This window comes from Acinonyx jubatus, chromosome A2 (genome assembly GCF_027475565.1).
Source record: "Acinonyx jubatus isolate Ajub_Pintada_27869175 chromosome A2, VMU_Ajub_asm_v1.0, whole genome shotgun sequence".
NCBI classification, from domain to species: Eukaryota; Metazoa; Chordata; class Mammalia; order Carnivora; family Felidae; genus Acinonyx; species Acinonyx jubatus.
Genome location: NC_069383.1, coordinates 135,011,246 through 135,032,508, shown reverse-complemented (window position 1 = coordinate 135,032,508; position 21,263 = coordinate 135,011,246). Strand labels below are relative to the sequence as shown.

The 21,263-nt window shown below is 43.6% G+C and overlaps 1 protein-coding gene across 1 annotated transcript; it reads left to right on the top strand.

The window, feature by feature from the left end:
• Positions 1–5,585: 5,585 nt before the first annotated feature.
• On the top strand, positions 5,586–21,041 carry SNTN (sentan, cilia apical structure protein). Its single transcript, XM_015065311.2, has 4 exons — positions 5,586–5,713; positions 7,690–7,724; positions 14,804–14,943; positions 19,794–21,041. Exons 1-4 carry the CDS (start codon positions 5,604–5,606, stop codon positions 19,950–19,952), a joined length of 444 nt encoding a protein of 147 aa, XP_014920797.1. The 5' UTR covers positions 5,586–5,603; the 3' UTR covers positions 19,953–21,041.
• The last annotated feature ends 222 nt before the right edge of the window (positions 21,042–21,263 follow it).

Here is a 21,263-nt window from a genome sequence, read left to right as displayed (position 1 = left end):
TAGAAAACACAAAGTTCCTAAGGTATATAAAGAATTCCTACAATTAAACAACAACATTTTTTTTTAATGAGCAGAGGACTGCAATAGACATTTCTCCAAAGATAAACAAATGATCAGTAGACACATGAAAATATGCTCACTATCATTAATCATTAGGGAAATGCAAATCAAAATCACAATGCAATACTATCTCATTAGAGTGGCTGCTACCACAAAAAGAAAGAAACAAAAAATTAGCATTGGCAAGGCTGTGGAGAAATAGAAACCCTTGTGCACTCTTGGTGGGAAGGTAAAATGGTACAGCTGCTGTGGAAAAGAGTGTGGCAGGTCCTCAAAAAATTAAAAATAGAATTAGCATAAGCTCCAAAATTCAATTTCTGGGTATTTACCCAAGTGAATTGAAAGCAAGGACTCAAACAGATATTTGCACACCCATATTCACAGCAGCATTGTTCACAAGAGCCAAAAAGTACAAGCAACCCAAGTGTCCACCAGTGGATGAAGGAACAAACAAAGCATGGCATATAGATACACTGGGGAGGAGGGAAATGGACAATTTTGTGTTAATGGGCACAGAGCTTCAGTGTGCAAGATGAAAAGAGTTCTGGTGATGGGTGGGGTGATGCTTGTGCAAGAAAAGAATGTGAATATACCTCCCATCACTCAACTGTACACTTAAAAATGTTTAAGGGGTACATTTTACGTTACATGTATTTTGCCATATTTTTAGAAAAGTACACAAAAACACAACTCGCATAATATCAACAACATAGTAGAGACTCGATGGGTGGAGATTATAGAGGTGGAGTATAAAATTTCTATCAGGACAACCTTGTGTTCTTGCCTATAATTACAGGCTAACAAAAGAGGACTTAGCTATGTACGTAGGTCTCGTTGTCCTTTACACCAGCTCCCCACGTTAGCAAGATCAATCAGTAAAAAGGGGAATGCCAGGGAAAGGCCAGTGCCAGTGGCTGCCGTAACACCACCATCCAAAAGTTAGATCGCTATTGCCTGGCTACATACATAAGGTCGTGTCTCAGCAGGAAAGAAAGGAAGTGTCGGGTTTCCTTATACTGCAGGAAAAGAGCAGAGCTGGCTATAAAATAACAGAATTAGATTAGGCCTTGAGAAAAAAAATCAATACGAGTTATCCCAATGCCCAGAGCCCATCGTTCCAGTTTATTCAGCTGAATTTGTGGCAACAAAATTGAAGAACTCAGTCAACTAAATTATTCCTATCCAGTTCCCATCGGAAAGGAAAGGATCATCTTTACTAATGGAATTAAAGACCTTATTGAGTTGGAGAAGGAACTTTCTAAGGCGTATTCTTGCCTCGTGTAAGGGGTAACAGTGCTCAAAGACCAGATCAGGGCCCTGGTGGGTTGATGAGTCGGGCAATTGCCTTCCCTTGGCTGTGGAAACACAGGAGCGCATGGTACCGGAAGACAAGCCGCGTCTTCCCTGGTGGTGGTCTCAAGCTTCCTCAACTTCGTTCTTCAAGTGAATTCATTTGGCCAAAGTTTTGATAAACCTCACGAAGTAAAAAGTTTTTATGCAGGTATACACCTATGTGACCACCTTCCGAATCAAGAGATCAAGCATTTTCATTATCCACAAAACTCCCCCCGTGCTGCCTCACAGTCACTGTCCCTTTGTAAGGGTAGCCACTATTTTCACTTCTATCGCCTGAAATTAGTTTTTGTTGTTCTTGAACTTCATATAAATGGAATCATACCGCGTAGATGCTCTCTTGTGTGTCTGGCTTCTTTATTCAACATGTGGGTTTGAAGTTTATACATGTTCTTGTGTATTTGAATCTTTTGTTATTGATGAGTAGTAGTTCAAAGAGGATAACCAAATAGCCAGTAAGCATGAAAAGGTTCTCAAAGTCATCACTCATCAAGGAAATGCAAATTACAACCACACGTGACACCAGAATGAATAAAACTTAAAAAAGACTGGCCATGCCTCGTATTGGTGAGGATATCACAAAACTGGCATTCACATATTACTGGTGGAAGTGGAAAATGCAGTGATCCTTTTTGGAAAAGTATCTAGCAGTTTCTAAGAAAATGAAATGTAATTTATTCTATGACCCAACAACTCTATTCCTAGATCTATACCCAAGAGATAGGAGTGCACGTGTACACAAAAACACTTGTAGAAAAATTTTCATAGCAGCTTTTTTCATAATGACCCCAAAATGGAAACATCACAAATATCCAGATACCTAACCTGTCCTATATTCAAATGAATCGTTTTTGAGGTCCTACTGTGGGCGAAACACACCCTTTTTCCTTGTCCTCTCTTCCCTTACTGGGCATGACACCCTCTTCTTAGGGATTCCATTTCCTCCTCGGGTCCCCCTGAAAGCAGGGAGGGGGGCACTGGACACTGTACCTCCCAGGACCACGTATATGCCCAACTTTCCTTGGTGTATGTCCCATCCTAGATTCTGGGCCACACGGTAGTCGACAAATGTCCAATATCATAAACATTTCTTGAGTAGGATGCTAGACTCGGAGAGGAAGATACAAAGATTAAGATGTAGTCCCTGCTAAGCAGATGCTGGTTTTTGAAAGTGTGATTCCTGGAGCCCGAAAGACCTGTTCTTGACTCCCAAACCCTATTGTGTGCTCTTGGGCAAGCCCTGATCTCATCTGTGTGAGGCATCCACACAATGCAAACGATAATAATCGTGCCACCAAAAGAGCTTTCTAAGAACTCCATGTGGAGGGCATAGGACAATGAGCCGCACTTAAGAAGTTTTAATTCAATGCTATTGATGGTGATGATGACCAAAATCTAATGAGGAGAAAAAATACACCATAACTAATTACAAACACAAAAGGTCAGAGGTGTTAGAGGTAAAATGTGCTTTGGAGAATTAGAAGAGGCTAATTTGTGCTAGAAAAATTCTAGTACGGTTTCTCATAGGATTTAGAGAGAGCTAGATGTCAGCTTAGGAAACAAGGGCAAAGCCGGGAGCAAAACCCTCTTCTGTGACTACACTTCTCGCTCCCTTGAATAGTTCCACCAAACCCCAGCACCGTTACCACTGTGCCGACCGTCCGCTGCCTGCAACCCCTGAGCCCACGTGCAAGAGCCCCCGTGCCGTTCCCTTTGGGAAACGTCTTGTGCGCAGGCCAGTAAATGCACGTGGCATCATTTGTGAAACCCCTGCTGACCTGCCACACCTTTCCTTTCCCCCAAACTGGTACGTACCTCGGTACGTTCCTGTGACACCCTCCTATTGCCAAAGGGCCAGGTGGATTGAGGGACTTTTTTTGAATTTTTTTTTTTTTTCTGGACGGTTTGGCCCTGTGTGTAAATAGTATGTTTCATGATGTTACGAGATTATGGTTTCAGAAAAATAATACATTCTCACCTGAACTGTCAGCAGATGCTGCCATGTCTTTCTGAGACCTGCCTTGTTGCTCCTCTTTCCTGTCCCCTCCCCTCCTCTTCTTTTTCTTGCTCCTCTGCATCATCACGCTGCTTCTTGCCCATTTGTTTGTCCCTCTCTCCTATTCCATTTGGGCCCTCCTCTATGCCCCTGGAGACTAATTCCTGCAGACTCAGCCTCCCAGGCTCCCCGGCTTCCCGGGCTGGAGATCAGCGTGTAGGCTACTTCTTCCGCACCCCCTCCCTATTTTGCCTGATTTCCAGCCGTGGCTGCTTTCCTTCAACCACAGCGCTGTGAAGTGGCCCTTGCTCTAGGAATCCCGCTGTCACTGGGCTCCACCATGCAATTCCTCTCCTTGCCCCTTCAGGACTAAGGATGCCAACGGTCTCTTATTGGTGCCAGGCTCTCGGTGCGTCACCACCCATGCTTAGTTTCCTAACTCCACCCACTGGGTAATTCTTCGGTGGGCGTCTTTTGGACCATCTGAGTTAGATTCCATGTCCTGCCAGAACTCTGATGACACAGACCTCTCTAACGTCATCTCCGTGACCACGACTGGTCGGTTGCTCCTCACGTATCAGACACCGTGTTGACTGCTTCGCCAACGTTCACTCATTCTGCCCTCACGACAACCCCGTGAGGAAAGTATTCTTGTACAGCTGGCAAAGTGGACTTGGCAGTTTGAAAGATCTTGTTCATTCCAGACACCGCTAGTAAGTGACAGAGTCAGAATTCCAACTCAGACCTTTTTACCGCGGAGCCTCTCTTCGACCACTACCAACAGTCCCCCCATCCAGCCCGTGTCGGAATCATCGGGAATATGTGTTACAGGTCCAGGTTCTGGGAAACCTACCCAGAGCCCTCTGTGAGGAAACCAGCTGTCAGTTTGAACTTGGGCAGTGAGGCTGGCTTGAAGTATCCTCTAATCCAACGGAGATCATTGCACAGGCTAACTGACAACGTGCGGAGAGAGCTGGCATTAAAACTCTGACCTGTGTGGGCAACAGTAATGACCGAGGCCAAATTCTCCGCCACCCTCCCACCTCCAGTTTAAATGAAAAATGCTAAGGGAATTAGAGTTAAGAGGTAGACGGAAGAGGGAAGAGAAAGCCCGTGAAGGGAAGCAAGCGATGAGAGAGGGACAATGGCCTTATGGACACAGTGACCCGTGATGCAGTAGTAAGATAGCAATGTCCTAGAGCCAACTTACAGCCTGGACAATGACTGTTCTTAGCTTCTGTTGAGATCTCTCTGCTCTCTCCCATCAACTCGCCCGTGATCTAAATAATCATTGGTCGCTTCTTCCTCGAACCAGACCTATTTGGCCGAGCTGACACAACCCCTGTGTTTTTTGTTCTTTGAGTTTGTTTGTTTGTTTTTTACAGAAAGAGGTCTAAGCTTTCTTAGTAGCCTTCCCACCGGTCTTCGTGCATTTATACTGCCCACCTCTCTACGCTATTCTTCACATACAAGCTACGGTGATTTTTTTTCAAAAAGGAAATCTAACTTTATTACCCTCCTTGCTTAAACACCACACTAGGTCCTTAAACACTCTAGGTCCTTGTGGCCTAGAGTGAAAATCTCCTACCGTGGCCTCCCAGCTTCTGCGTGGTCTTAACCACCATGCCTTCTCTTCTTCCTCAGGCGGGGCCTCCCCACCAGCCTCTCCGGTCCAGCCACACTGGCCTTTCCTTTAGTCCCTCCTGATCACCACACTCCCCACTGCCCCTGAAATTAGTACAGGCTATTCCTTCTGCCCACAATGCGGATCCTTTGACTTTTCATCTACTTAACTCCTACTCCTCATCCAGCATCACTTCCCTTGGGACTCCTCCCTGGTCTCCCTGGCTGATACCAATCTCCTAGCATCCTCTTGCATGGTAGTGTTCCCAGGTGTGACTTTTTTGCATGATCACTTGATTAATATGTCTTTCCCACTAAGCTGTCTGAGATCAGGCTCCATGTCTGGTTTTGTTCACTGTTGTGTCCCCAGCACCTTGTAGAGTGCCTGGCCTATCGTAGGCACTCAAATGTTTGTTGGATGCATGAATGGTTTAATGTTTACATACAATAACACCAGCAAAAGGCTCTTCTAAAAGTGCCCTATATAGTTGTCATGGAGTGAATGACAATAGTAACAGTAGGCAAGTGACTGTTGCTTAGGAAGGACCAACACACAACAGGCAAGCAGAGTATGTGTGGCTGTATGCACAGTACCCAGGACCAAGCCCTCCACTTGGAAGGGGACCCCAGTCTTTCTGCAGCCCCAACATCCACTTTAGCGCCTAGGAAAATGCCCAAAAGGTCAGTGACGCATGGCTCTCCTTTAATGAGTTTTATTTAAGCCTGTAGGTGCATTTCCCAAGAGATCCTGTCAACTTGATGGCCAAGAAATTGCGAATTTGGTGCTTATTACCCACCCCAATCCAGCTTTAAATTGAATTGGGGAAGCAAAGGGAACAAATGTGCAGCCTCGACTGCAAACTGAAAAGATGATACAATCAACACAAATATCTTTGATTGCCTCTTGAGAAACATTTGTGAATCAAAACTAGCAATGATTTTAACTATGGAACAAATACTTGCAGATTATCTGTGACAGAGGGAAATTGATTCATATCATTCAAATGTGTCAAACTATGGCTAATAAATGAAAAATAATCTTTCTCATGTAATTTTATTTAGATGTCCTGTAGTTCAAAACACTTAAACACTTCACAAGTGCTAGGCAGTATTCTGCTAGGTGGAGGTAGGAGGTGGGGAGGGGAAGATTTTTGAGATAAAGTGCACAGCTCTTGCCCTCAAAGTTCTCACAGACTAATGGAGGAGATCATGACAATAGAAAATAACACAAGTCATGTTGCAAGTATACTATATGAATGCAAAGTAAAAAGATAGCACATTATATGAAGGGGATGATAAGGGTGCAAAATTTCTAGAAAACTAAGAGGAACTCACCAAGAAGACCATAAAAGGTGTAAAATATCAGAGTCCAGCTTCCTAATTTTACAAACAAGAAAAATGAGGCCCCCAAGGTGATGAGATCTTGACTAGTTAATGCCAAAACCAGATCTTCAACCCAAAAATTTTCTTTAAGGGGTTGTCTAAGATATAACCAAGTACTATTGTTCTTACTGGTTTTCTCAAAAGCCATCGGGGTTGAAATATGGAGCAAATTTTGATTTGCAACTTGTAAGGGAGTGAGATTCATCTTCCTCCTATCTGGCCCCTTATCCAATCTTTTTCTGATGCATCAGGTGGAACAACTTCCCCAAATGCAAACGTGATCATGCCATTCCCATCCTTCCCACTGCCCTTAGGATAATGCCCAGAGTCCTTCGTAGGATTCAGCAGGCTCTGGCCCTGGCCCTTGACTGTAGCCTCCCCTTCACCACCATCTGCGTCCTTCTCCGGGTTCTAGCCACTCTGTGCTTCCTTTGGTTCTTTGATCATGGCCTGCCTTCTCCCATTTCAGGGCCTTAATGCACATTGTTTCCTCTGCCTGGAACACTCTTCCTCCTTCTTCACCTACTGCTCATATAAAATGCCATTACTCGGACCTGTAGACTGGGGTAGTTCTTCCCTGCCCTCTGTAAATGCTCTGCCAGTCCTCTGTATTGAATTACGTGTTTGAAGTCTGCTTTCTGCACTAGACTTTAAGCCCCAAGAGTGCAGGAACATGTCGCTGTCATTCATGATGTATCCTCTCCCCCCAGCAGAGGACCTAGACTCTTAGGTAGGCTCAGCTCCTGGGGCACATAAATAAACTCCAAATCCTTAGTGTTTTATGGAACAAGAAGTTATTTTCTTTTTCTTTCTCATGTGACAGTCCGGAGTGGGGATTCCAGGTCTGTGGCAGACTGACTCCATGTAGCCATGTAGGGACCCAGGATAAGGACGCTTGTGGTTTCAACATGTGGGTTCCAAGGTGTCCTCGATAATTTCTGTGTTAGTCAGCTGGAAATAAGAGAGAACAGAGAAGAGCTCACATGAAAGGTGATCACTCTTTTCTACTCCTTTCCCATTGGAGGGAATTTAGTCATGTGGTTACATGAATGCAAGAAAGACCAGGATGTGTGGGCGAGGGACGTTCAAGTGCTTCTTTCCTATGTGGCCAGGAGGAAATGGAGTTTGCAAGACAGATGGCTGCTGCACTAGAAGGTTCAGTGAAAGCTTACTGAAAATAAGTTGATTTTTAAATCATTGTATTGCTTTACTTTCAACTCAGAGATGAATACCCAGTCTCCAAAATCCTTATGTTTCTTTCATTTTGTTGGCAGCATTTCAGTATCCAAACAACTGGCTTCAGTGAAAGGTAAGACTTGGAGTGACTGGGATGTGTGTATTTCCCCTCTACCATGATAGTGCACCGGGAGTTAAAAAGAACAGGACGGCAAAGGATGCCAGAAATGTAAGAGACCTTGTGGACAAATCATCAAATACCCATGTTCTTTTTATAGAACTCTTTTGAGAACTGAAGTCCAGTGATAGGAATTAGTTTGCCCCAAGTTAGTCCATCAAAGGCCAAGCTGAAAGCATGGATCCCATGACTCCTAATTCAGTGTTCTTCCCACATGCGCAGTTGCCTGTCTATGGGTAGCATCCTCCAGAGCAAGACCATCCAGAGCAAGACCATCAATATCTAACTCGTGAATGGTCACTGGAACTCAGAATGCAAACAACCCCCAATTGCCCCTGTTGGTCGAGTGAAAACAGTGTTGCCAACTCTCAAAATAGAAATATTTACACTCAGAATTCAACTTTATAGGTAAAATATCTTTAGAACTAACATATTGTTCTTTCCGTGGTAATATTAAGAAAAACCCCCACTCATATACTTGGATCATTATCTTATTCCAAAATCTGTGGCTTTAAAATGTTCACAGAATAACAAGCATAAACTTGGATATGACTATATTGAAACTGTTTTTCTTCCTAAACGGCTGGCCAACATCTCCAAAGGAGACTTGGTATTTTTACTGAAATAAATCTCCATCTTGATGGAACAATTGTTTTTATACTATGACAACAGAAAACCTATTCTGTTTTACAATATACACAATTTCGGACACTCGTGATAATTGTCCCACATTTCTAATACAACTTATCCCTTCTAGGAAGTTGAGGGGAGTAGTAACTCTCCATCACCCTCACTGCCCCTGAACACACACACACACACATGTGCACCATTCTTAGCACCAGATTCCTAGCATTGGACCATTGGGCCACATTTATTCCCATGTCCTAAAAAAACACAGGATAAACACGGCTCAACTTCCCAGAATGTGTTTTATTCAATGGCAAGTAATTCTAAACGTTATCCATTGAAATAAGGCAGGGATAGAGGATGAAGTAGAGGTCCGTGAGAACCCACATTTTCTCTGCTGGCGACTTGGGCATATGCCCTTGACCTCTTGAGGGTGGGAGTGGGGGACGAGTACATCTCTGCCTCTAGCATCCAAAGCAGTTTTGTGGCAGAAAATTTGAGAAGCACTAGAGTATTCGGGAAACTACTGACCTAGAGAGAAAAAAAGAGACCCAGTTTTTATTCTTGCCGCACACTACCTGTGTGAACTTGGACAGACCACTTCTCTCCCATGGGTCTCCATTGCTCCATTTGCAAAAATAACTGCTACTAGGAAAAGTTCTAAAATGAGGGGATTCTGACACCTTGCTGTACTGAGAGTTGTGTTCCTGTGACACTAATGTGTCAGGTACTTGCTAGATCCAGTGTTTAGATCTGTGTCCCACGTTCCACGGCAGGTGAGGAGAAAGAGGCAGAGGATTGCCCTGAAGTTCCAGTCAGCTCAGTCCAACACACGTACACTAAGGCCCACAACACTCCAGGGCCTGGGAATGAGCGTACAGATAAATAAAATGTAGTAACTGCCCTTGGGAGGGTGCAGTCTAGAACTGTTCCATCCAATAGAGCAGCCACTAGGCACATGAAGGTACTGAGCACTGAAATGTGTGTAATAGATAAGTCAGATTTAAGAGACTTAATGTGAAAAAAAAATGGAGCCTGTTTCACTAATTGGTTTAGATTGATTACATATTGAAATATTTTTAAAAAATTATTTTAATGTTTCTTTTTGAGAGAGAGACAGAGCGTGAGCAGGGGAGGGGCAGAGAGAGAGAGGGAGACACAGAATTGGAAGCGGGCTCCAGGCTCTGTGTTGTCAGCACAGAGCCTGACATGGGGCTCAAACTCACCACATCACGCCCTGAGCCAAAGTCAGACACTTAACCGACTGGGCCACCCAGGTGCCCCAAGTGATACATTTTATTTAACCCAGTGTATTAAAAATATTGTTATGAAAATAATTTTGTATGTTTCCTTTTACTCTCAATGTGGCTACCAGAAATGTTTAGATTATCATTACGGCTCACATTACACTTCTCTTGGACAGCACTGACCTAGAAGGAAATTTAGATAGCTGAAGAGTATTCTAGTGTGAGGGTTATGATAAATGTATGTCTGGGGAAATCGAGAAGCCCAGAAGAGGGACCTGTTGCCCAGTCTGGGGGTGTCGGAAAGAGTCGTACAGAATACACTGCCTGAAAAACCATATCTAAAGGCAGCGTGCATCATGGGGAGGGACCAGACTGTGTGACCTCGAGCAAGCTACCTAACCTTGCTGTCCCTCAGTTTTCTCCTCTATACAGTGGGGATGATACGGGAACCTACCCTACGAAGGTTGATGTAAGAATTAAGTGAGTTGAACCCTGTATATCCTACAGAGGAGGGCTGACACGTAGAATACCAGCTCCGTGATCATTCGTTTACAACTATCCTCCAGAACGCAAGCACCAGGAAATTAGAATGTCTCCACTGCTGTTGTTCACGGTTCTATCCCCAGAAGTAAGACAGAGCCTGGCAATAAATATTTGCCAAAAAGTACTTGTTGGGAGAATAGAGTAAGGGGACTACACACAGTTTAGTATTATCAAAGCGTAAGAAGCGAGATCGGAAATAACAGGAGAGGTCGACATGAAGTACCTGGTTTAACACCCTCTCCGATACACCCCTTCCAGAGGCAAGAAAGCTGATAAAAGACGCCAAAAGAGAAACATCAAGCCCTTGCATTTTTATTAGGACTTAGCCCTTTACAATATGCTTTCGCATATTTGCTCGCAACTCTGTGAGGCAGACAGGAATTAAAAGGCAACACGCTGGGTTTAGTAAGGGAAGAACCCAGCCATAAAAACAGAAAAACAAAACATCTCGCAAAGTATCATCGGTGTTGGTAAGATAACCAGAGTGCCTTGTTAACTTTCATGTGTGATGTTTTCTAGTTCAGTTTTTACCATGAACATATGCTATTTTATAGTCAGGACATAAACTGCCTGCCGGGTTCAAAAGAATGGAGGAGAAGGAAAGAGGAGTTGGCTAGTCCAGATGGAGTCCCCATCTAGAAGGCAGCCAGACGTCGAGTTCCTCGAAGGATTGAAAAATGTCTGGTTCCACAGCCTCCACGGAGGTGGCCTTATAAAGAGATATTCCAAAGTGGCAGATCTTTCTCTGGTCTTTGAAATCAGACTTTCAAATGTTTCCTCTGCCACTTCTGAGCGATGTGACCTTAAAACTCTTAATCTCTCCATGTGTCAGTTTCCAATATGTAAAATTGAGACACAAATCACACTTACCTCTGTGGGTTTTACTAAGCATTAAATAAGATCATGTGTGAAAGGCACCTGGCACGCAATAAACAAGGAAGGTGTCTGTCATTATTTGCAAGCCCACTCCAGACTGGAAATACACCCCTTCCTCACCAGAAAGAGCCTGGAGAATAGAGCAGCTCATAGTAAAGCCTTCCCTAATTTATTCTTGGTTATTAATTAATGAAGCAACTGGTCAAAATTACAGAAGGAATGTTTACCTCTTAAGGAATTAAGGTATTTCCTCTAAGCAATTTGCTTCTTAAAGACAGAATGAATGGAGTCTATTTTTTGGCCACTTAAGTTCAAGGTTACCGCCATATAGCGTCCCACCTCCTCAAGCACACACCCCAGGAAAGACAGACCCAAGCTAGAAGAATATGCTCATCTCCATGGATTTCGATGAGCCGCAGTGTTGGGTAATCGAGAAGCATCTCAATTCTGACTGTGGGTGTCAGGGATGTGACAGAGGTGAAGGGAAGAGATGGCTAAGGATGGGGGAGAGGGGGAGAAAAAGCTAACAATAAAACCCAAAGAAGCAGGGAATGTTCTGAGGTTGGCATTCTAGGCTAGATGGAGGCCCAGCCACTGGGTGAGCAGACAGAAGTGGGAAATGTCAAGCAGAATCATAGGCAGGTAAGAATGAGCATCGGGAACGAGGGAAGAAATCAGGGACTAAGAAGCTAAGGACATAGATTTGGCAGACACTCATTCCATGAATATATGTGAAGCATGTACCATTTTTCTAAAGATTCCAGGTGCAGACGACAGACAGAGGGGAAAAAAAAAAATCTCTGCAGGAGGCTTATGTTTTTGACCAGGATTCAAATTCAAGCTCTGCCACTTACTAGCGGTGGGTCCCCAGCGAGGTCACATCCTTGCTTCATCTGTAAAGTGCTATGACGATGGAGATACATACTGTGTTCCTGAACTGGAAGAGTCGACACAGTAAATACAGCAATTCTCGTCAAATTTCTGCTAAAGCTTGAGCGCCCGGGTGGCTCAGTCGGTTAAGCGTCAGACTCTTGGTTTCATCCCAGGTCACGATCTCCCGGTTCATGAGGTGAAGCCCCACATTCAGCTCTGTGCTGACAGCATGGAGCCTGTTTGAGATTCTCTCTCTCCTCTCTCTCTGCCCCTCCCTGAGCACTCTCCCTCTCTCTCAAAATAAATAAATAAACTTAAAAAAAATTCTCTTAAGGCTTACTGCAAGTCATAAATAATATACATGGAAAGCCCTAAAATAGCCAAAATAATTTTGAAAAAGAAGAAAGTGGGGGACTCACTCTCCTCCATATTAAGGCTTACTATATGGCTACTGGAATCAAAGAAATGTGATGTTGACAGAGGGACAGATGTACAGATCAATGAAACAGAACGGGAAACCCAGACACTGACCCATACGAATATGCCCAACTGACGTTTGACAAAGATGCGAAGCAATTCAGCAAAGGAAGTATAGTATTTTCAACACCTGATGTGGAAAGCAACTGGTCCTCCGCCGGTTAAAAACCTGAACCTCCACCTAAGCCTTACACCTTCTAGAATGGGCCATGGATTTAAATGTAGACCATACAATGACAAAACTTTTAACTTTACATAGGACAACTCTTTCAGAAGAGGAAGCATTGATAAATCAGACTTGATAAAAATTGGAAACAATTCCTCCACAAAAGATCTCAGAGGATTAAAAACCCAACAGTTTATGAACTGGGAGAAAATGTTTGCAAAGAAAAGTCTGATGCCTTTCTATGGGCTGTAAGCTCTCCGTGGTCTTGTTCTCCTTTCTTAACCAAACCTCCTCCTTCTGGGTTTCAGTCACAGCTGTCTCCTTTCAGCTCTCCCGATGTGCCACACTCCTCCTGATCCGAGCCCTCACTATTCTGCTTGAGCTTGGCACATTCGGCACAACCCTAATCCTAGCCTGACTACCCCACCCCAACCCTTTTACATGGCAGGATCCCTCTCATCCATTAGGTCTTAACTTAAATGTTCATCCGCTCACAGAGACATCCAAGACCAGCTATCTAAGTAGTTTTCCTCCCAGATGTAATTTTTGTTTACTGTTTTATTCATTTCTTGAGGGAGAGAGAGAGAGAGAGAGACAGAGCATGCGTGGGGGAGGGGCAGAGAGAGAGGGAGACACGAATCTGAAGCAGGCTCCAGGTCCTAAACTGTCAGCACAGAGGGGCTTGAACTCACAAAAGGTGACCCGAGCCATAGTCAGATGCTGAACCAAGTGAACCACCCAGGCACTCCCCCAGATGTATTTTTGAAATTTTCTTCTGTTTCTGTGCCTTTTTTGCCTCATACATCACAAGCTGTAAAACCATGTTATATATGTATATAGAGAAATAATTATTGAATGTATATAAAAGCAAATACATGCATAAGCACTTATCTTATTGATTATTACTTATTATCTCATTAGATTGTAAAGTATATTGTAAAAGAGCAGAGGCCACATCTGGGTACTGAGTGGGGATATATTAGAAATATAGTGGGTGCTCAACACAAAAGTTGCGTTATTCTGTCTGATCATCATTCTTTGTATAAACAATTGTTGCATAGTACCTGGGTTAAAAATGGTAGGATTTTGTTTTTCTTTTCTTCTTATTCATTAAATGGCATGTCGTAGCACCTACTATATAGCAGGACTTTGTGTTGGTCACTGGGAATACAGTGATGAAGAAAGATATGATTCCCTGGTCTCACAGGGCTTGCAATGTAGTTGAGAAGAAAGGCCATTAAAAATGCAGTAACTGGGGCCCTGGGTGGCTCAGTCGGTTCAGCGTCCTACTTCAGCTCGGGTCATGATCACGTAGTTTGTGGGTTTGAGCATCGCGTCGGGCTCTGTGCTAACAGCTCGGAGACTGGAGCCTGCTTCGGATTCTGTGTCTCTCTCTCTCTCTCTCTCTCTCTCTCTCTCTCTCTCTGCCTCTCCCCTAGTCGTGCTCTGTGTGCATGTGTGTCTCTCTCAAGAATAAATATTTAAAAAGGTTTTTTTTAATATGGTAACTATAACACGAGAGAAGTTCTATAATAGAGGATGTGTTAGAGCCTCAGAGGACAGAGAACATACAAATTTTTTTGCTGTATCTTGTGTAGTTCTCAGTGTCCACTGGGTGCTACCCACTAGGAAGGAATGAGTTAGCATCACCCTTTCAAGGAGTTTAAACCAGAGAAACCAGCTGGGAAATCAGTATGTTTGAGGCCTTAGGTCAAAGAGGTCCCTTATCCATCATGATATCAAGGAGCTTGTTTTAAATGCTATTCTCCTTTATCACACTGGCCTGAAGTGATGCTTTGATTGACATCGAATATAAACTCCACAAGAGCAGGACTCTGTCTTACTCACTGTGGTACCCTCAGTGCCAGGGACTGAGCCTAGTATCAAGCAGGTGCCCTTTAAATATTTTGCAGATCAAAAAACCAACTGTGAGAGAGTTGAGGTGTTTTCCCAAGGTCACATGACAAGCAGGTGGTAAATCTTATCCTGATTCTACTAATTCTTATTGCTCCCGAAGGAACTTTTGTTTCAATTATTTAAGGATCTGGTGTCAGATGTCCCTACATCCCACTCCCAGATAGGGGGCAAAAGTCCAAGGGCAGGGCCACATTGACATACATCTTCCAACCCTGCTCATCCCAGTTCCCTCGGAAAATACAACCCTGTGTCTGGGGAAGAACCATTTCTAACCTAGACTACATCATTGTACGTTTCTTCCCTCACAGCTCTCAGGAAGGGCTCAGATCTGGAAAAGGCCATTGCTACCATTGCTCTGATTTTCAGAAACTCTTCTGACCCTGATGGTAAACTTGGAAAAGCTACTGCCAAAAATCTGCTGCAAACCCAATTTAGGAATTTCACGGAGGTGAGAAAATGAACAGGCATGAAGAAACGGGGGCCACGCCATACTGGGTGGCCCAAAGAGCCAACAACTCCAGCGAAAGGGCCCTATTATGTTGTTTCATTCAACAAATGTTTAATGAACACCTACCATTTGCCAGAAAGTGAACTGAGCACTGAAGTTAATGCAGTGAACAAGCTAAAAATCCAGCAGAGTAGAGAGGTGCCTGGGTGGTTCAGTTGGTTAAGCGTGGGACTCTTGATTTTAGCTCAGGTCATGATCTCATGGTTTTGTGAGTTCAAGTCCCATAGCAGGTTCTGTGCAGGTAGCGCAGACCCTGCTTGGGATTCTCTGTCTCTCCCTCTCTCTCTGCCCATCCCCCACTCATGCTGTTTCTCTCTCTCTCTCTCTCTCTCTCTCAAATAAGCTTCAAAAAAAACCTAGCGGAGTAGAGAGATCTGCTGAAAAGGTCATTAGAAATATGCAAATAACCATGAAACAGTATGGCATGCATTGAAAGAGTAAAACAGAGGGACCATCTTGGGGCAGTCAGTCAAAGAAGCTCTCCTGGAAAATAAAGAGAGATCTGAAGAGTGAGCAAGAGTTAGTTTTGCAAGGGAGGAGGGTGGGCACTGAGAACGTAGCATTCCAAGCAGAGGCAATGGCATATGCAAATCCTGTAAGGCAGGTCAAAGATCTGGGAGAGCCGAGAAGGGAAAGGAAAGTATGAAGCACTAGGCGATGAGGCTGAGAAGGTGGAGAGAAGCAAAATTACAAAGGCATAGCCTGAGAGCAGGAGGAAGCCAGGAATGTTTCTAAATCAAGGGTGAAGAAATTACATCACCTGCAGATGGGATTGGGGTAGGGGTCGGGGTGGGGGTGGGACAAAGAAAGAGCGTCTGTGAGGAAGCACTCCAAACAGAGGCCAATGATGTTGGGACTAGGGTGCTGAACAGGAGAGACATCTGGAAGGTGGAATGAACAGGATCCGATAACTGACTGGCTATAGGGTTGAAGGACAGGAGGAGCAAATTATGACACCCCAGTTTCCGACTGTGGGAAGAAATGGGTGGTGGCCTCATTTCCAGAGAAGTCAAAGATTGGGGAATAAGCATATTTGAGGTGAGGTAGGGTGGGAGGCAAAATGATGAGTTCCATCAGAATTTGTCAATTTTAAGATGTCCATGAAACATTCCGGAGGAGAAACAGAGCAACAGGACATATGACTTGGGAGGTCAGAATAGAGATTTGTGTTCGCAATTCAGAAGTCAGAGTTAGCAGTAGACGAACAGTCACTGACCTGAAGGGAGTGACCTAAATTACCTAGAGGTGTATTTTCCAACCTTCAGTCATTTGAATGCCTCCTTCAGTATCTTTCCCATATCTGCCTAGAGTCTGTATTACAATTCACTTAGAACTTTTCTTCTTTAAGTTAACTTTCTTTTTAAATAAAGTTATTTTATAAGAATACTTTATCACTGAGGCACCTGGGGGGCCCAGTTAGTTAAGCACCCGACTCTTCATTTGGGCTCAAGTGATGATCTCACGGTTCGTGAGTTTGAGCCCCGCATTGGGCTCTGCAGTCAGGGCACTGCCTGCTTGGGATTCTTTCTCTCTCTCTCTCCCTCTCTTTCTCCCCCACCTGCTGTCTGTCTGTCTGTGTGTCTCTCTCTCTCAGTAAATAAACTTAGAGAGAATTATCTCTTTTTAATAACATCACTATTCTAAGTGTTAATTCAATGGGTAAGAGTGGAAGGTAGTAAAAGAATAGATGACTACTAACTTGTATTTAATAGTTCATCCTGCCTCGCCTAAAACTGCGTTACACTCTACAAGCATACTTAGGGAAATGCTGGCTGAGGGGACATGCATAAGAAGAAAAGAGGGGTTCGTACAGAGTCTAGACCACCAATATTTATTAGTAGGTAGAGCAAGAAAAAGACTTAAAGCAGTCTCTAAAGTTCTATGGGTGTTCGGAGATACTACGAAAATAAGTACTATAATTCCATGAAAATATAAATGTATTGGCTCTAGCATATGACAGTTATATCTGGTGTCATCCACTGGGGGAAGGTGGGCCAAGGGGACAACTTCCTGTGAATCTTGGATTATTTCAAAAGACTGTGTGAGAAATCGACTTTTTTTTTTTATTCCACAAATAAAGTGATTTTATAAAAACTCAATTTCCTTAGAACAGAGAATAGAATGTGGTTCCCAGGGGGAGGGGGAGGGGGAGGAGGAAGTGAACTGATAGAGGTCAAAGGGTACATATTTTCTTTCTTTCTTTTTTTTTTTTTTAATTTTATTTATTTTGAGAGAGAGACAGGGAGAGGGAGAGAGAATCCCAAGCAGCAGCCGTGCTGTCAGTGCAAAGCCCATTTTGGGGCTCAAACTCGCCAACCATGAGATTATGACCCGAGCCAAGCTCAAGGGTCATTTAACCGACTCAGCCATCCAGGCTCCCAAAGAGTACACATTTTCAATTTCAGGAAGAATAAGTATTATTTGTATGATTATTTGATTTTTTTTTAAAGAAAAATCTTTGTAGCCAGAAGTATCAGGCAAGAATTTGCCAAGCGGTAAAAAGTTCTGGGGAGCCTTTAAGGAAAGCGTGGGTGAAGAAATCCTATAACACTTGCCTACATCAGAGGCCAAACGAGATGACACATTCTAGAGAGAAAAAGGCCTCATACTTGGTGGCTGGGCAGATCTTCAGGGAGCTTTTCACACGTATGAAAATGAGGACCTAGTGGACGGTCATCCTGATGTACAATCACACCTCCCACCCACCCCCCACCCCATGTAAGGGGACAGTTCCCAGGCCCCCGTGGATGCCTGACCACAGCCAGTACAGAAGCCTCTCTAGACTGCTTTTCCTTATGCACACACGCCTATGATAAAGTTTCCTTCACAAATTAGATGCAGTAAGAGACTCCTAACAATAATAATAAAATAGAACAATGACAATATACTCTAGTAGAAGTTACATGAATGTGGTCTCTCTCTCAAAATACCTTATCGTACTGTACGCACCCTTCCGGTGGGCATGGGAGATGATAAAATGCCACATGACTGAGAGGAAGGGAGGTAAATGACGTAAGCTCTGTCACGTCAACTTAGGCTTCCATTGACCTTCTGATGATCATCAGAAGGAGAATGGTTGTTTCCAAATCCCAGTTGACCCAGGCAACTCAAACTGTGGAAAGAGAAACCTCGGACGAGGGGGTTCCTGCTGTAATTCACCATCCCTCTGAGAACAGCCAAGGGTAAAAGAAAGTTAGAGCCAAATCATGTCCCTCAGTGTAGAGTAAACTTGAGAGAGGCAGACAATTTCTGGATCTCCAGCAGCAGACCTATCCAGGCCTCATGTGAAGTGCTGTTATCTGCTCAAGATGACAGAAAGCAGAAGCATATTTCAGGGGACTCTAGGACATTCTCAGTATTAACAGTGGTAACTTTACTCTCCATGTTTGCTCCTTAAAGTTATGTCAGGATGCTGCCTTGGACCTAGCACCCAGCTCTGTGAGACTCCTCAGGGCAGGTAGGGGCACACAGGTCAACGGCAAAAGACCGCGGCCCCTTAATGACTAACTGGGCTTTCTCCTACATCCCTATGTGGAGCTCTCTGGTTAACTGAGATGGCACTTTGGGCTGAGGCCTGGGTTCTGAGAGGAACATCTCCTTTCTCACAAGCCTAACGTAATTTGGGGGGATCTTAACACTCTATACTCAGTCAGATAAAATAAAACTAAGCATTTATACGCACTGATAAGAAGATACAGAAACAAGATGGCTGATCAGGCCCCAAGAGAACTACCTGGGCCAGCTCCCAGGTACTTAAAATACATAGAGAAAAAAGAGAAGATCTGCAGCTGCCTCTGACCTTTAAGCAGTGTGTCCTTCCACTAGTAAGTAGTCCTGTCTCTGCCGTGGGCCCCACCATGTCCACAGAGCACTCAGCTGTCATGGAGCGAGGCAGGGGAAACTCTTTTTGCCTTCACTGTTAGGTGTGACGTCTTGAGGACAACCAGCCTGGAGAGACAAGAATGGTCTAGTCGGTAAGAGGAATGTATCATCATTCCTAAAGGGCTTTAGTCGTTGCTGTGATGGCTTTTTACAGCTAGCACATGGCTGAGCATTTGGGGTTGAACTAAATGCAAACACAGCCCAGAATACCAGAGAATCAAACGACCTTAATGTTGTTAATGCCACTTGGGAGGATATTTCACAGGCTGTGGTTGGAAACTAAAAAGCCTCTTCGTGGATGTACTACTCACATGTTTCCCCTCAATCTATTTAGGAGGACTATGGACTTGGGTGTGATTTGTGATGAAACTGAACGCTGGACAATTTTCCAAAGCACAGATTTTTCTATGAGCATTTTTTAATTTCGTATTTCTGGACGATCTTATTGTTCATTAGAACACGGAGTGAATACCTCTCATAACAGATTATATGTTGAAATTGTGAAAAATGTAACATATCTGTGCTTCTAGAGAGGCAGATGGTTAGTAGTTAAGAGGTGGGCTCCAGAATCAGGTGGCCAAGACCATGAACTCTAGCTTCACACCAATAGCTGCCTAGGTTGGGGCAAGTGACTTAATTCTCACTGAGTCCTTTGATGCTCATCTGTTAAGTGGGGATAATAGTCGTATATTCATAAGGTCACTGTGGAAATTCGAGGAAATAACCCATGAAAAGATTTAACACAGTGCCCCACTGGTAGCCCTGGTAACAACTTGACATGATATTGTTACTACCGTGTTATGCCATGTTACAAGAACATGTTAATAACATGTTTCTTAATTGCTTGTTATCTGTAAAACCAAGGTGGCACAATGAATTCGGTTTTTACTTATTCTTTATTCTCACAGGGACAAGAAACAAAACCAAAATACAAAGACCTCCTTTCTGAACTCGACGAGCACACTGAAAATAAGCTTGATTTTGAGGATTTCATGATTTTGCTCTTAAGCATCACTGTAACTTCAGAGTTGCTACAAAATATATGGAGTGTAAAAATCATGAAGTAAACAGCTTTAAAAATACAATCAGAGCACCTGGGTGGCTCAGTTGGTTAAGCGTTCCACTTCAGCTTGGGTCATGCTCTTGCAATTCACGAGTTCGAGCCCTGCGTTAGGCTCTGTGCTGATGGCTCAGAGCCTGGAGCCTGCTTTGGATTCTGTCTCCCTCGCTCTCTGCCCCTCCCCCACTCATGCGCGCGTGCGCTCTCTCTCTCTCTCTCTCAAAAATGAATAAACATTTTAAAAATTTAAATATGCAAGTAAACAAAATAATGGCAGTAGACTGTTAAATGACTGAAGACTTTTCCATTTTATTTTTAGCTAATTGAGCAATTAATCCCATGAATCTGGGATTGCCTGGGATGGTTCTGATTGCTAATATTTAGACCCAATAACTCCAAAAGTGCCTGCATACTCTCCAGGAATGTTTGAATGATCTTGTCTCTGGGTGCTTTACAATAAGATACATTTGATACCACTGGGTACCAAATTGCTTTTGCTTAGTCAATAGTGACTTAGAGCATCTTCCTTATAGTCTTTGAGTTATCACTTAATGAATGAATGAATGTTTGTTCAGCCTTTTCTGGATGGTACTGAGGATACAGTAACGCCCTAGCTACATACTCTCTGCCCTCAGACATGCCTGCAGAAGTCTAGCAGAAGAGGTGGATATTTAACAATGGATGTCAATTGCATATACAGTATAATTATAACTATAAGGGCACCAGGATGCTATAAGTGTTTATCACATTACCTGAGCTCAAAGGTCAGAGAAGCTTTACCGACATTCTGCAAAAGGCGAAACTACATGAGGGAAAAAAAAAGATCAGTGGATGCCAAAACTGTGGGTGGGAAATGGAGTTGTCCATAAACGGGCACAAGGGAACTTTTGGGGGGGAATGGCAATGTTTCATATCTCGATTGTGGTGGTGGTTACATGACTGCCTACATTTGTCAAACTCTTAAAACTGTATGCTACAAAGGGTAATTTTGCTGTATGTGAATTATACCTAAATAAACATGACTTAAAATCCCAACACCCCAATATCCTTGTAATCTGTGTGTCAACTTTTTATTGTCAACCAGCAACTTTTTGAGAAAAGCTTCTAAAAGTGTGTTTCAAGGACCCACATCCCCTATGTCCACGCCTGTGTTTTTGAGTTTAAATTACACACACACACGCACGCACGCACACAGGTCAATGCCTGAGCCTTTGAGACAGACTTTCACAAAAACTTCTACTCATTGTAAAATTATTGTAACTTTGAAAGTCCCTCCCCCTTATCTCCCCTTTTCTTCCTAGTCCAGCATGGTAAGCCT